General features: G+C 44.3%; 1 protein-coding gene across 1 annotated transcript in view; it reads right to left on the minus strand.

Moving 5' to 3' along the window:
- Positions 1 to 14,174, minus strand: part of LOC142473355 (indolethylamine N-methyltransferase-like) — a 35,492-nt gene extending 21,318 nt beyond the window's left edge. Inside the window, exons 1-2 of the mRNA XM_075580589.1 lie at positions 13,418 to 14,174; positions 7,179 to 7,386 (exon numbers count right to left, since the gene is read on the minus strand). Coding sequence (XP_075436704.1) covers positions 7,179 to 7,386; positions 13,418 to 13,568 — 359 coding nt within the window. The 5' untranslated portion in view covers positions 13,569 to 14,174. The remainder of the gene's footprint in view (positions 1 to 7,178; positions 7,387 to 13,417) is intronic.
- Positions 14,175 to 14,382: the final 208 nt, after the last annotated feature.

The following is a 14,382-nucleotide window of genomic DNA, read 5'->3' on the forward strand; positions in this document are numbered from 1 at the left end:
TCCCCGGACCTGAAACCAACGCGGTTCAGCTCCGGAGACCGCCTGCACATCTACACTATGAATAAAAATGTATTTCAAATGTATTTATTTATATTCATTTATTTATTTATTTATTTAGATTTTTTTTTTTTTTGGGCGGCTGCTGTGTGTGAGTTTTTTTTATTGTGGGTAGTGGGGGTGGGTGAAGGGGGTATTAGCCCCAACTGTGCTTGTTTAGGGCTTGCGGGGGGTAGTGGGAGGGGTTAACCCCTTCATGACCGTAGCGGTATTAACTGCTACGATCGTGAAGGGGTTAAGTGCACCCGCAACCCCCCCGCAAGTCCTAAACTCACACCAAGGGCCAAATACCCCTTTCACCCACCCCCGCTACCCACAATAAAGCGGGCACGGTGGGTTAACCCCTTCATTGCCTTAGCGGCTATACGCTATGGTAATGAAGCAGCATTTCTGTATTTTTAATAATATTGTGCAGGAGCAGGGGGTCCCCTGAGCATTAATTTCTGGCTCAGGGAACCCCCTGCTCACTGTACAATATTATTAAAATAGAGAAATGCTGCTTCGTTACTGTAGCACATAACCGCTAAGGTAAGGAATGTGTTTTTATTTAAATATGTGTTTTATTTATACTGTACATGTGCAGAGGGTCTCCGGAGCAGAACCGCTGTGGTTTTAGGTCTGGGGACCCCCTGCTCCCCGAGATACAGGCCCCTTTAGGGGGTGCCGGTATCCCTCTGCTTGGTTTGCAGGCCGCGGTCACGTGATCGGGATTTTAAACGCAGAGGGATACCGGCACCTCATAAAGGGGGCTGTATCTCGGGAAGCAGGGGGTCCCCCGACCTGAAACCAACGCGGTTCAGCTCCGGAGACCCCCTGCACATCTACACTATGAATAAAAATGTATTTTAAATAATTTTTAATGTGCCGATGTTTGCGCAGAGAGAGCAGCGGATCTTTCTCTGCTGCAAACACATCTCGCCCCCGCCGGCCCATAGTATCATGGATGTGCATATACAGTACTGTATGTGTACAGTACTGTATGTTAGGTGTTATAGGGGTTGTTGTTGTTATACAGTATATATATATATATACTGCATTACAATTCATGATTTGATGCCATCTGGCGGACACGCGAAGAATTGCAGCCTATTAAATCCTGAACCATTATAAATTAACACATCAGCCGCGCGTCAGCGGGCATGACCCCTGGCAGGGAACGCGGTATGCTCCAGGTGAACAGTGTCGCATTCCAGGAACCAGCCAGGGACAAACCGGTGATTTGTTAGAATAAAGTCTGCCGCAGCAGTAGTGACTGGGTGGGTGGGTGAGTGAGTTAGTGACTGGGTGTGTGAGTGAGTTGGTGACTGGGTGGGTGAGTGACTTAGTGAGTGGGTGGGTGAGTTAGTGACTGGCTGGGTGAGTTAGTGACTGGTTGAGTTATTGAGTGGGTGGGTGGGTTAGTGACTGGGTGGGTGGGTGGTTTAGTGACTGGGTGGGTGGGTTAGTGACTGGGTGGGTGTGTGGGTTAGTGACTGGGTGGGTGGGTAGGTGGGTTAGTGACTTTTAGTGACTGGGTTTTAGTGACTGGGTGGGTGTGTGGGTTAGTGACTGGGTGGGTGGGTTAGTGACTGGGTGGGTGTGTGGGTTAGTGACTGGGTGGGTGGGTAGGTGGGTTAGTGACTTTAGTGACTGGGTTTAATGACTGGGTTCTAGTGACTTGGTTTGAGTGACTGGGTTAGTGACTGGGTTAGTGACTGGGTTTGGGTTAGTGACTTTTAGTGACTTTTAGTCACTTTAGTGACTGGGTGGGTTTAGTGACTGGGTGGGTGGGTTAGTTACTGGATGGGTGGGTGAGTTAGTGAATGTGTGGGTGTGTGAGATAGTGAGTGGGTGGGTTAGTGACTGGGTGGGTGGGTGAGTTAGTGACTTGAGTGAGTTAGTGATTTTTGAGTTATTGACTGGGTGGGTGAGTTAGTGGCTGAGAGACTCGGCGTTGCCTGTGAGTTACATTTGCCACTATGAGGGGGGGGGGACAGTGGACAGGAGGGGGGGACAGTGGACAGGAGGAGTGGGGGGGGCAGTGGACAGGGGGGGGTGGGGACAGTGGACAGAAGGGGGACAGTGCACACACACACACACACACACCTCATTCCTGCCGCCACCATCTTAGCTACTCTGCGCCGCGAGGGAGGAAGGGTGTCCTTCCGGCCACCGCCATCTTAGGCACTTGGCGCCTCGATGGAGGAAGGGGGTCTTTCCAGGCACCGCCATCTTAGGCATTTGGCGCCTCGAGGCAGCTGCAGGCTGCCTGCCCCCCCGCCGAGGAGGGAGGTGAGCTGTGTGCCGCCGGGGAGGTGAGCGTGCGCCACCGGGGAGGTGAGCTGTGCGCCACCGGGGAGGTGAGCTGTGCGCCGCTGGGGAGGGAGGTGAGCTGTGCGCTGCCGGGGAGGGAGGTGAACGCCGCGAGGCAGCTGCAGGCTGGCTGCCCCCTGCCTATGAGCGCCGGGGAGGGAGGTGAGTGTGATGGGGGGGGGAGAGGAGAGACTGTGTGTGTGTGTGTGTGTGTGTGTGTGTGTGTGTGTGTGTGTGTGTGTGTGTGTGTGTGTGTGTGTGTGTGTGTGTGTGTGTAAGAGAATGGCAGTTGGGTGACATCAGACCCACCAATCTGATTGGCCAGAGGCTGAGGACCAATCAGATTCACCGCAGCTAGTACCAACCATTCGATTTTATATATTAAGATTAGGACTTCGATTAGGATCTAATAAAATGTTAGGTTTCAAATATGTGAACATCCTAAGGGGTTGACCAACTTTTTCTCGTCACTGTACATCTTTTCCACCAACTCTAAATTGTTCCTCTCTGGGTTTTTATGCACCTGACTTGGATATACTCTGTCGCTTTGAACCACTGCTTTTCCCTGATGCACTTAGCTTTCTCCACACTGCGGAGAACTTCTCACTTACAGTAAGCTCATCTTTCCATTTCTCCAACTCTTCTATTACTCACTTGGCAACCAGTTTTCCCACGCTTCATGCTGTCTCCCCACTATGTCACAGTCACGGTCATATGAGTCTGGTTCAGCATGGGCACAGTAGCCCGATTTGTATTTGTATTGCACTTTTCAGTCTTAACTTGATTCTTCTATTCTGCATTTTCTGGGTAAGCAGATTGGAGCACTGCAACAGCACAGCAGACGCACTTATAGGACCTATAGGATTGAATTGCACAAGTAGCTTCCGTCACATTCCTGTAGCGTCTTTGTTGCTGACTTTCTCTTACATTTGACTGGAGCATAATCACACATTTCTTCAAATGTTCATACTTCTTCATTTGTCATTGCATTCTACAAACTAACTGAAGAACACAGGTTGCTTTATTTCTGCAATAAAGCTGATGAGCTTTCATTCCTCTAAAGGCAGTCTGCATTACGACAGTTGCAGAGCGTTTAAGCAATAGCTTTCTCTCTCCATTTTTGCTTGGACATAAGCTCTGTAACATTTCTAAAGTGTTAGAATGCTTCTCTTCTTTCTGAACAGTCAGCTCTGATCTGATACAGTTCAAACTGAAGATGCAAGGACTTGCTCTTTTCCTGCTCCAAAGTGCCCTCTGCTTCTTCCAGTGCAAGTTGCACTTCTAACTTTTCTGCTTCCACTACTTTCTTCACATTTTCTACTTTGTGGAGCTTTTTTTCTCTCTCACTGACTTGGTCAGTCAGTCAGGAACCTCCTCTTTCAGACTTCTGTTTTCATAGGGATCCTTAAGTTTATACACCTCTGTGCTGAGACTGTGGACCTCCTTTTGAGAGACCTCAAGCTCTGTTCTGAGATTTTAGACCCCTTTCTGAGAGACCCCATACTTCTGCTTCCAGTCAGCCATGAGCTGGTCGACAAGACTTTGTATCTTGATAGCTGCAGCGTTTGACCTCTCCGAATTAGTAGTCGCATCCTCTAACTCACTACGCAAGAGACACTCTGTCTTCTCCAATGTAGCATACTCAGTGTTATCTATGAACAGGCGCCTCTGTAGCTTGGTGTTAGGTTCTAGCTCCTTTTCCAGTCATTAACTTAATGAAGTCAGAGTCATCCCTTGCTGATTGAAGTGCCTGGTTAATGGATTCATCACTCTTCTGCTCATCTTTTTCCTTGGCGGACATTCCCAGGCTGATTGTGTCAGTCACTAGGCTGCAGAACACGTTCTTTGTGAAGCATACTTTTCTGGAGCGAAGGGTCATCGTTAAATGTTGCTGCAACTTCCATGTTAAATTGAGAACCTCTTTTCTTTTTCTTCTTTCTTTTCTTTGTTGGGCAATCTGTCTCTTTTCCACAGGGGAAAGTGAAATTTCTCTCTGCTACAATTTCCTTGACCCCCCAGCACATTACTTTCTGTTACAGTTGTTTGACTGTCTGGAAAAAATATTTCTCTTGCAGCTGGTACTGCTCTCTTGGGGGTCACATAAAAATCATCATCAAAGTAAGGCCTGAAGGGACACTTTTTGTGTGTGATCGGGCTCATTACACAACAAATTCATAAAATTTTCCATTCCGGTGCTTCAGGTGTATTATTCACACTGACCACAGAAGGCGCTATTACATCAATACTTTTCTATACCACAAGACCTTTCAGTGTGCTGCCTGCATTCTCCACCATATGTGTTAAAAGTCCCTACAGGGAGTTCTGACTTTTGTCGGGTCCTCATTATAGCACAGTCTTTTAGGGTAAAATAGAAAACAGAATCAAAGTTATTAGGTTTTCAGGCTTTTGCCTGGTTTATTCCCCCATGGAGTGGGCCTGCAGCATAAAATCCAAACAGAACAGAAACAAAATCCTAGCTTAAATGAGCTCTAACTGGACAATTATAAAAAGCCCTCTACACAGGGGCATAGCTATAGCCTGGCAAAGCCTGGGGGCCCACACTCTTGGGGGGCCTGCCCTCCCCCCTGTCGGCGGCCCATCTGTCACTCTTCAGATGGGAGACAGGCTTAGGCGGGTAGGAGGAGAGCGAAAGATGTTGGCTGCGGAGTGCAGAGATGATCCCAGAATGGGAGGAGGGAGGTTGGAGGTCTTCCTGCTAAACCACTTCCGGGCAGCAGGTAGCGCTGCAGAGCACTCCATTGCTGCTCCTCTCTGCATCTCCCGGTTCCATGTGTCTCTGTGTTGGTAAGTGTGTGCGTGTGTGTCTGTGTTGGTAAGTCTATGTGTGTGTGTGTGGGAGGAGGGTCTGATTGTGTCTGTCAGTGTTGGTAAGTGTGTGTGTGTGTGTGAGTGCGTGCGTGCGTGCATGCATGCGTGTGTGCGTGTGTGTCTGTGTGTATGTCTATGTTGGTAAGTGTGTGTGTTGGTGTGTGTGTGTGTTTGTAATTGTAATGCATATGTGTGTTACATGGATTATGTGCATGTATATGTTGTATATTTAGTGGTTTTATTATATGTTTACTATAAATGTGTATTTGTATATGGTATGTGTGTCTTACACTAATGTTGCATGTTTGGTATGTGTATATGGTGTAGTGTTTGTGTGTATATATGCGAGTGGAGGTTGGAGAGAGAGGATGGGGGAGGAGAGATGATGATGAGGAGGAGGAGGAGGGGGAGAAGAGATAATGATGAGGAGGATGGGGAGAAATGATGAGGGTTATTGATGATGATGAGGGGGAGACATGATGATGATGACGATGAGGAATGATGAGATAGAGCAGGGGAGCGCAATCTTTTTCTCCTGGGCCCCCCTTCCGGCTCCCCGCTCCCCAACACTCCCCACTCCCCTTACCTTGGTTCCGGCATTCTGGACGTCATGACATCATGTTGCCATAGCAACATGACGTTACATTGCCATGGCGACACCTCTCCAGAAGCCGTCTGAACCAAGGTTAAGTGAAGTTTACACTTCACCGCTTTCCTGGCATTTAATTTTAGTGCCTTCGGGAAGCGTGCAGGCCTCTGTAAACCCTACGCCCCCCGCAGATAATTTCGTGCGCCCCCCAGTTTGCGCACCCCAGAGATAGAGGATCAGAGAGAGGATGGTAGGTAGGGAGAAAACATTCTAGTCAGTATTAATATTAATGGGGCTCTGAATTTTTTTGGGCCCGGGAACCCGCGAATGTCTAGCTACGCCAATGCCTCTGCAGTTGAGCAGCTTGTCCACTTACCAACTAATCAAACATGTCACGGTTATGCAGTAAGAAAAGACAATGGACTTCAGTTTGCAGCTTCAGCCTTTCTCTCTGAGTCTCATGAAATCAGACTGGCCTCCAGGCTCTTAGGGCAGAGAGAGCGAACATGAACGGTATGTCCAAGTTCGTGCACATGTGCTGATTGCAGTGCTTGAGACTTTACACGTCCGTCCACACTTTTGATGCAGTGACAGCTTGGTAGCTGGCAACCTTCCTATGGTATACATAGACTGGACTTCCCCCAGGATGGCTGTTTGCCTGCACCAAGCCTTGCTCTCTATGCCTGTGACCCTGACTCAGATTCTCTTACCATCTGCCTTGACTTTTATTATTCCACTTGTTTCTTCACCCTTTCTGCTTTGTGGGGCTTGTTTTTTCTCTCACTGACCTGGGCAGTCAAATCTGCAACCTCCATTTCAGACTTCTGTACTCTCTTTTGCAGTCTAAAAAACACTAAGAATGTTTTCATAGGCATCCTTCTATTTCCACGCCTCTGCACCTCAAGACCTCAAGCTCTATGCCGAGACTGCCCATCTCCTTTAGAGAGACAAGCTCTGTGATGAGTCTACGGACCTCATTCTGAGAGGTCTCAAGCCCTGGGGTGAAATTGCCAACCTCCTTATGAGAGACTTCAAGCTCTGTGCTGAGTCTGCAGTAATCCTTCTAAGAGACCACAAGCTTTGTGCTGAGTCTGTGAACCTCCTTCTGAGAGGTCTCACACTCTGTGCTGAGATTGCTGACCTCCATCTGAGGCCCCATACTTATGCTTCCAGTTGGATGACGAGGCTCTTAATCTAGGCAGCAGCAGCATTTGACCGCTGTCAGCCTTTGACCCTGACTCTGATTCTCTGCCACCTGCCTTGACCTCAACCTGTGACCCCAACATCACTATACTCATTCAGGACTCTGTCTCCCGGTTCTAGTCTGTGATCCTATATCCTATCTCAGCCCTGTGGTTCTGCTTGCTGTTTTGAGATGAGAACCATGTAGAGAACATTATAATTTCCATACCTGTCACCTTCCAGTTCACAAACATATTTGGCCACTGGACTCCAGTCGAAAGCATCTGGATCTTTCTTCAGCCATTTCTGCACCTCTGCCCGGTTGTGTGCAAGAAAATCAGATGTAATGATGTTCTTAAACACTTCACAAGCTGACAGGAGGTGGTAGATGGTTGGCCCAGCACCGATATCAATCAGAGTGTCTCCTTCAACAGCACCTTATACTGTAAAAGGATTATAAAGAAGAACAAAGAGCTATTCAGCAGATCAATAAATAATACTCATAAGATTTTCCAATAGGGTACATTAAAGCAGTAAAACATGTGACATCTTATATGGGTTTTTTTTTTTTTAGATATAAATCAGTTCGGTAAAATTACTGTATTTTTTCTTATAATTCAACTCCTAATGCCATTTTTTGTTAGTTTTAAAGCATAATTTGATTTCTATAGCAGGTTTTACCATCGCCCCAGCAGTGCAAGATCTTAGCAACACTTTCCTGTTTGTGATATTTTGTTGCCAATATTCTCAGCAGTTTGAGCTACAAACTGTAAGAATAGATAATGTTACCCTAGCAATATCAGGATACATTGTAGTTGCTGAGTTACACTGACCGAAGTTGCCATCCTTTTGAATTGCCCATTCCTCTTCTTTATATAAACTAATTACATCAAGTACATTTGGAAACTTCTAAATGACGGTTCATAACTTTCGTCCTATGTACTGTATGCTTCCTTCTGTAAGCCATTAATGTTATTTCACGCTTTTTGTAGCCTGTTTGTATTTAATATATTGTCCACTGTTAATTCACAATAAGTAGATTTAAATGCAATCAGAGCTGAGTAAATCATCTTAGCAAATCGTTTAATTGCTTAATTGATATGTGAAGGGGTATATAGAGGATCCAAATATACCAATACATACACTCCTGACGAAGCCGTATACAGTCTATTCAGACTGGGCAAAACGCGTTGAGTGGTACCTTTCTGATCCTGAAGGCGATCCGTAGTTCACCAGCCCTGCAGCCGTGACGTCACAAGCTCTGACGGGTGCAACAGAACAAGCTCCGACAACAGACTGTGAGTGGGGGAAGCTTGGAGAATCCAGGGGAGGTGTGAGCAGTGCGGTGACCCTTCGTTTTCACTTATTAGTGATAAATGCTTGTTTTTATCTTGCACATTATAAGTGCGCATTTTATATTCTTTCTACATAAAGATTTTGTCTATCAGCCTGATCGCGCTATGTAGCATTTTCTCATCTCTCCTATATACCATCATACCGCTGAGTGTGCCTCTGACTGCATTCATTCCACACGGGTAGCAGCCCTAATTGCAAACTGCATTTTATTCATCTACATCTTGTGAGTAGGCTGGACATACAAGCCAAGACTATACTACATGCCACATTTTATTGTCCATACATCTGCACTTATATTGTGTGTTATCTTTGTCTTCTTTCCCCTTATATGCTCCTCCTGGATTGTTTGAACATTGTCATACTCCTTGGAACCCGTGAAACAGGTCCCACCAGAGGGTTTGAGCTGGGTTATTAGATCAACACTTATTATTTTATATTATTATCACTATTTTTATTTTTGATTAATTGTATTTATACCTCTATTATTATATTTTCACTTTTAAGTTGTTTGCGCCTTCATATTCACTTCTTTACAATTTATTTCCAGCCAATCAGCTTTTCCTTTTGTCAGAGCAGCTCTGAGACAGGCATGGGATTGGTCAGAAGGCAAGAACAGATCTCAGAAAGGGCAGGGGATTGGTCAGGAAGTAGCAGCAGGCAGTGACACCCCCCACCCCTCTGTGAACACAGATTCGTATTTAGTTGAGGAGCGAGAGAGCGTGTTTGTGTAGCTGCAAAGTAAGTGGCTGTCTGAAGTTTGTTTGTAGCTGCAGTTTCTGTGTGTGTGTGTGTGTGTGTGTGTGTGTGTGTGTGTGTGTGTGTGTGTGTGTGTGTGTGTGTGTGTGTGTGTGTGTGTGTGTGTGTGTGTAGCTGCAGTGTGTGTAGCTGCAGTGTGTGTGTAGCTTCAGTGTGTGTAGCTGCAGTGTGTGTGTGTGGGTGTGTGTCTGTAGCTGCAGTGTGTGTGTGTGTGTGTGTGTGTGTGTGTGTGTGTGTGTGTGTGTGTGTGTGTGTGTGTGTGTAGAGCTGCTATGTGTATGTGTGTGTGTGTGTGTGTATGTGTGTAAATGAAGTGTGTGTGTAGCTGCAGTGTGCAGTTACAGTGTGTTTGTATGCAGAGCTGCAGTGTATGTGTGTATGTGTAGCTGCACTGTGTGTGTAGCTTCAGTGTGTGTGTAGCTGCAGTGTGTGTGTAGGTGTGTTTGTGTATCTGCAGTGTGTGTGTGTAGAGCTGCTGTGTGTGTATGTGTGTAGCTGAAGTGTGTGTGTGTAGCTGCAGTGTGCAGTTGCAGTGTGTTTGTGTGTAGAGCTGCAGTGTGTGTGTGTGTGTGTGTGTGTGTGTGTGTGTGTGTGTGTGTGTGTGTGTGTGTGTGTGTGTGTGTGTGTGTGTGTGTGTTTAGCTGCAGTGTGTTTAGCTGCAGTGTTTGTAGCTGCAGTGTGTGTGTGTGTAGACAGAGTGTGCGAGTGTGTGTGTGTGTGTGTGTGTGTGTGTGTGTGTGTGTGTGTGTGTGTGTGTGTGTGTGTGTGTGTGTGTGTGTGTGTGTGTGTGTGTGTGTGTGTGTGTGTGTGTGTGTGTGTGTGTGTACACAGAGGGGGCGGCTGTGTGTGGATATAGATAGCTGCAGTTTGTGTATACAGAGGTGCTTTAATGTATTTAACATTTTATTTTAATTTTTAAAATCTATATAACTACACAAAAGTGTCTATTATTTATGAAAAAAGCTTACATTAGCCTATAATAGTAATAATCCCCTCAGAACAGGGCATTATTGGCCAGTAATGCCCTGTTCTGAGGGGATTATTACTTAAACATTACAGTAGTCAAGTTCACTGTTCTCTGTATACTCTACTTTGGAATGTTTGGCTTCTAACATCTGCTTGAGGGGAGTGAATAATTTTGTGCATCATTTAACTGCTCTAATACTGTATGGGACTAAGTTCATTAATTTTTTTAAAGGGATACATTTCTCTCTATGCATATTACCCTATTACAACATGTCATGTGTATACCATGAAAATATTCAGTATTTTAACAAATCTGGGACACAAACAGTTTACAGTACTTCTTACAAGATAAAAATTAAACATACATGTATGGTTTTATGGCTGGTCAAACCACTGACCCAGCCTGGGTTTCTGTGTTTGTCTAGGAGTGAGGTTATCTGGGGCCAACCCCTGTTTTGGAAAATGGCGTGTAACTGTATCTATTAACCATTGTCACATATACAACTCGCTTGCTCACAGGTATGCCACTGGTAACTCCACCCAACAAATCCTCTAAGTTCTCTTTCTACTTCTACTCCTCAGTCTTCTTTTATTTTTAACAAACCAACATACTCATTTTAATTTCTGTCTTTTTTCTCCCTCTCTCCCTCTCCATGTCTGTATATCTCAATTTCTCTCTCTTTATCCCTCTTCATCTCCATCTGTCTGTATCTCTCCCTCTCTCTCTCCCTCCCTCTCCATCTGTCTGTATTTCTTCATTTCTTCTCTGTCTGTCTCTCTCCCTCTCTATCCATCTTCATCTGTCTGTATCTCTCCATCTCTCTACCTCTCTCGGTCCCTCTCCATTTACTAATTCATGACAAAAAGCATCAAACATAATCATTGGATTTATCAAATGCATGGTGGTCAATTAAACTCAAAATGTTGGAGGTTATACTGATGTTATTCTTAGTTCGTTAACTTGTTCAACATAATATAAGTGACAAGGGTTTTTAAATTTCCAACCTTAATATAATAGTCACATGTGCATATTATCCAGCATGTAGGGAACCAAAGAGGGTTACCTAGGCACACACACAGGACATCTCAGATACTTTGTTTGTGGTGTCCTTTCGGATTCCTGTGCTAGTCCCTTGTGGTCACCCACCCAACGACTCCTTAGTCCGCAGACAAGATAAATAAAAATTGACTGCAAACAATGAATTTAACCACTTCAGCGATATCTTACCGCAATTTATTCAGTCCCCTGTGCAGAGGCAATAGACAGCAACAATGTTTCGGGAGGGGGGTGGAATATGGGGGTCTGGGGACACAATCCCCACCCTTCGTTTGGTCCTATTGTCTCTGCACTGAGGACTGAATAAATTGCAGTGAGATATCTCTGAAGGGGTTTGAAAATGTGCCCTTGTATTCTCCAACGTCTTAGCGTGAAAATACACCGTCTGCCCGACTCGAGATGACTTCAAACCTCCGGAGGATTTAACCCACTCTTATAGCGCTGATGATCTGGGAAAACAAAATGGCGGACGAGCTCGGGAGAAGACAGTAATTGAGTCAGACAACCATTGAAGCTTTGTCAAAACTGTTCTCTCATTTATTGAAGGGTTACAGCCAGTTTATATAGCAAACTTGAGCATAGAAAAAACACAGATATGAGAACATACTTCCCCTTTTACTTCACAGTCTGTCTATCTCAGCAAAATGACAGTTAGGCAGTTTATGGTCTGGGAAAGGGGCTCAATACCGAGTTAGGAGGCCGTTAAGGAAATGGCAGTATGTTGTGAAATGCATTGTTGTGTAACTTATGCCCAATATGGCTGAAGACAAGTTCCTGTTTTCTACAGGGCAAAATAAGTCTGAACAAATACGGTTCAGCTAGCGATAAGTAGGTGACAGGTCAAGTCACATTCTCAGACCTGCCTGCACAGCACAATTACGTATGGCATATGGCATGTGATTAGTTCCTGAGACTTAAACGTTAGTACAGAATAGTTATAGAAAAATGGTTATCCAGCAATCAAAATGGAGTCCCCCCTTATATGCACATTTACAGGGTTAAATCCCTTGTTTGCAGTTCTTTTCCATGCATCCCATATTATACAACTTCACTCACAAATTTCAATAGTTCTTTAGGACATTTCATAATGCTCTAATAAAGCAATCAATTTGGATCACACTTGGCTTACCTACGTTTGCATCTAAAGGCTGAAAATTATAATGTTAACAAAACAAAAGTGGTAAACATCTACAAAAACTATATTTAAATCTGGACAAAAATAATTGAGGCAAACCCCTCCCTTAAGAGTTAGTTAATGCATGTGATTAGGGTACTTGTTAGTGTAACTTGGCTGTGAGCCATATGGCTGTGTAACATCAAAAGAGTCACATCTTAAGTGTCATATCTAAAGTGTCTGCAAGAGTTAATTTGGGAGTTGAAATTGGAGGTGAAGATTGGAGGAAGATCTGGACTCTGCATTACAACTTTGCCACTGTGAGACATTCACTTTTAACATCTGTGATTATTTGTTCACTTTTATCCTCCATTACCTGTGATGTCTCTCCTCCTGCATCTTACTATGCCCTCACTACTGCTTTTTCTGTTTTCTGTTTTCTCACTCCTTTGTGAATTTCTCTGTTCTCTCCAACATCCCTTCTCCCCTATGCACCATTATTTATACACCTCTCTCCCAACAAGTTCTATACCCCGCAACAAAACACACCCACACAAATCCTCTATTCACACCCTCTATCTACTCCTTCCCACTGCTGGGGATCTTCCCATAGCCTGAAGCCAGACATACACACCTGATCTCACTCATGCCTCCCTGCCATCTCTTCCCCTGTAAATTGTGTTAACCTTTTCATTTAATACTGACCAGCCTTAAATCTCACCCCACAAATCAAGTATCCCAATAGCCTGCACTCAAGGCTATAGTCCCACACTTAGTCACTCCTACCACCTGTTGTGACCAAGCACTGCCACCTACAGCACTTACTCCCTCACCTACTGTCTCTGTAAGTTTCCCATGAAACCTCGTAGATTGTAAGCTGTTCGGGGCAGGGATTTCCTTTCATATTGTCTGATTTTGCTGCACTTATTGTATAATTATGATTCCCTGTACTGTATTCTTTGTGAAGCGCTGAGTACACTTTTGGCGCTATATAAATAAAGACAGACAATACAATACAATTGAGCTTTTTACATTGAGAAAATGGAAATACGTTATTAATAATAATATTAAAACAGTGTACATTTGCAGCTAAAGGTATACTTATTTCAGTAGATAAACAGTTCTGAACAATAAAGCGGCAAAAAAATCTACTGTAATTACGTGATGTATGAAAAGAAAACTGTCTAATTTAATTAGCCATTATTTAAGTTAAAGTTACCTGGGGTGAAGGTTTCATGAAGTTTTCTTAACGCAAAGTTCAACCATTCTCCTTTCAGGACTCCCTTTTCTGCAGAATAGTATGTTTCAAGGTAGTCTTTGGAATTAAATTCCTGTATATATGTTTCCTGCTTGGTGAAAGATGTATCCATTATATCTACAGTTACCCGGTAACAGCTCCTCAACTGTACCTGCTTTTGAGAAGTGTTACTGTATTTAAAAAAAGGGTATTCTGCAGTGTGCTACAAAAAAGTTATCGGATTAATTAGTGTGTAATACAGTGTGCAAATCAGGATGATAATTTTCCTAAATAAATATGTGAATCAATGAGAAAAAAACAGTCTCATGGAAGATGGCCTGCAGGCCAAATCCTCAATGTAAAAAACTCTACAATTATAACTACGGTAATTAACTAAAACGTTCATGAAATGAAAAAGTTCCTGGTGAGGAAGAGTCCTTATCTGAAGCAAGTCCCAGAGTCCTGGATCTGTGGCAGGCGTGGGCAGCTCTCTCTCTGTTTGAGGTTTTCCTCTCTTCTTTCAGTACATGTAGAATAAGAGAAGACTGAAATTACAGAGAACGCCCATAACGCAACACAATTATTTAGTTAAAATAAGTGAAAACAAATGGTACTAAACTCACAAGGTGTCAAGGTAAAAACAGCTCTCACACTTTTTGGGTGTGGGGGGGGGGGGAGTTTGGTGCCAACAGGTTCAAATGGCGGGGTCCGTCTCTCTCTCCGCTTGTCGGACTGTGTAATTGCCTCTGTGGTCTCTGGCAGTGTGATATGTACCAGCTGTTGGTATATATGGAGGGGCAGGGGGGGAGAGCTTGTGACAGACCTTGTGAGTTTATTGTCATTGGTTGTTATTTACTTTTATTAAATAATTGTGCTGCACTGCGGCGTTTCTCTGCGATTCTTTCTTCTTTTTTTCTTACTGTATTTAAACCGGCAAGAATCTGATC

Source organism: Ascaphus truei, assembly GCF_040206685.1.
Source record: "Ascaphus truei isolate aAscTru1 chromosome 3 unlocalized genomic scaffold, aAscTru1.hap1 SUPER_3_unloc_7, whole genome shotgun sequence".
Lineage (NCBI taxonomy): Eukaryota > Metazoa > Chordata > Amphibia > Anura > Ascaphidae > Ascaphus > Ascaphus truei.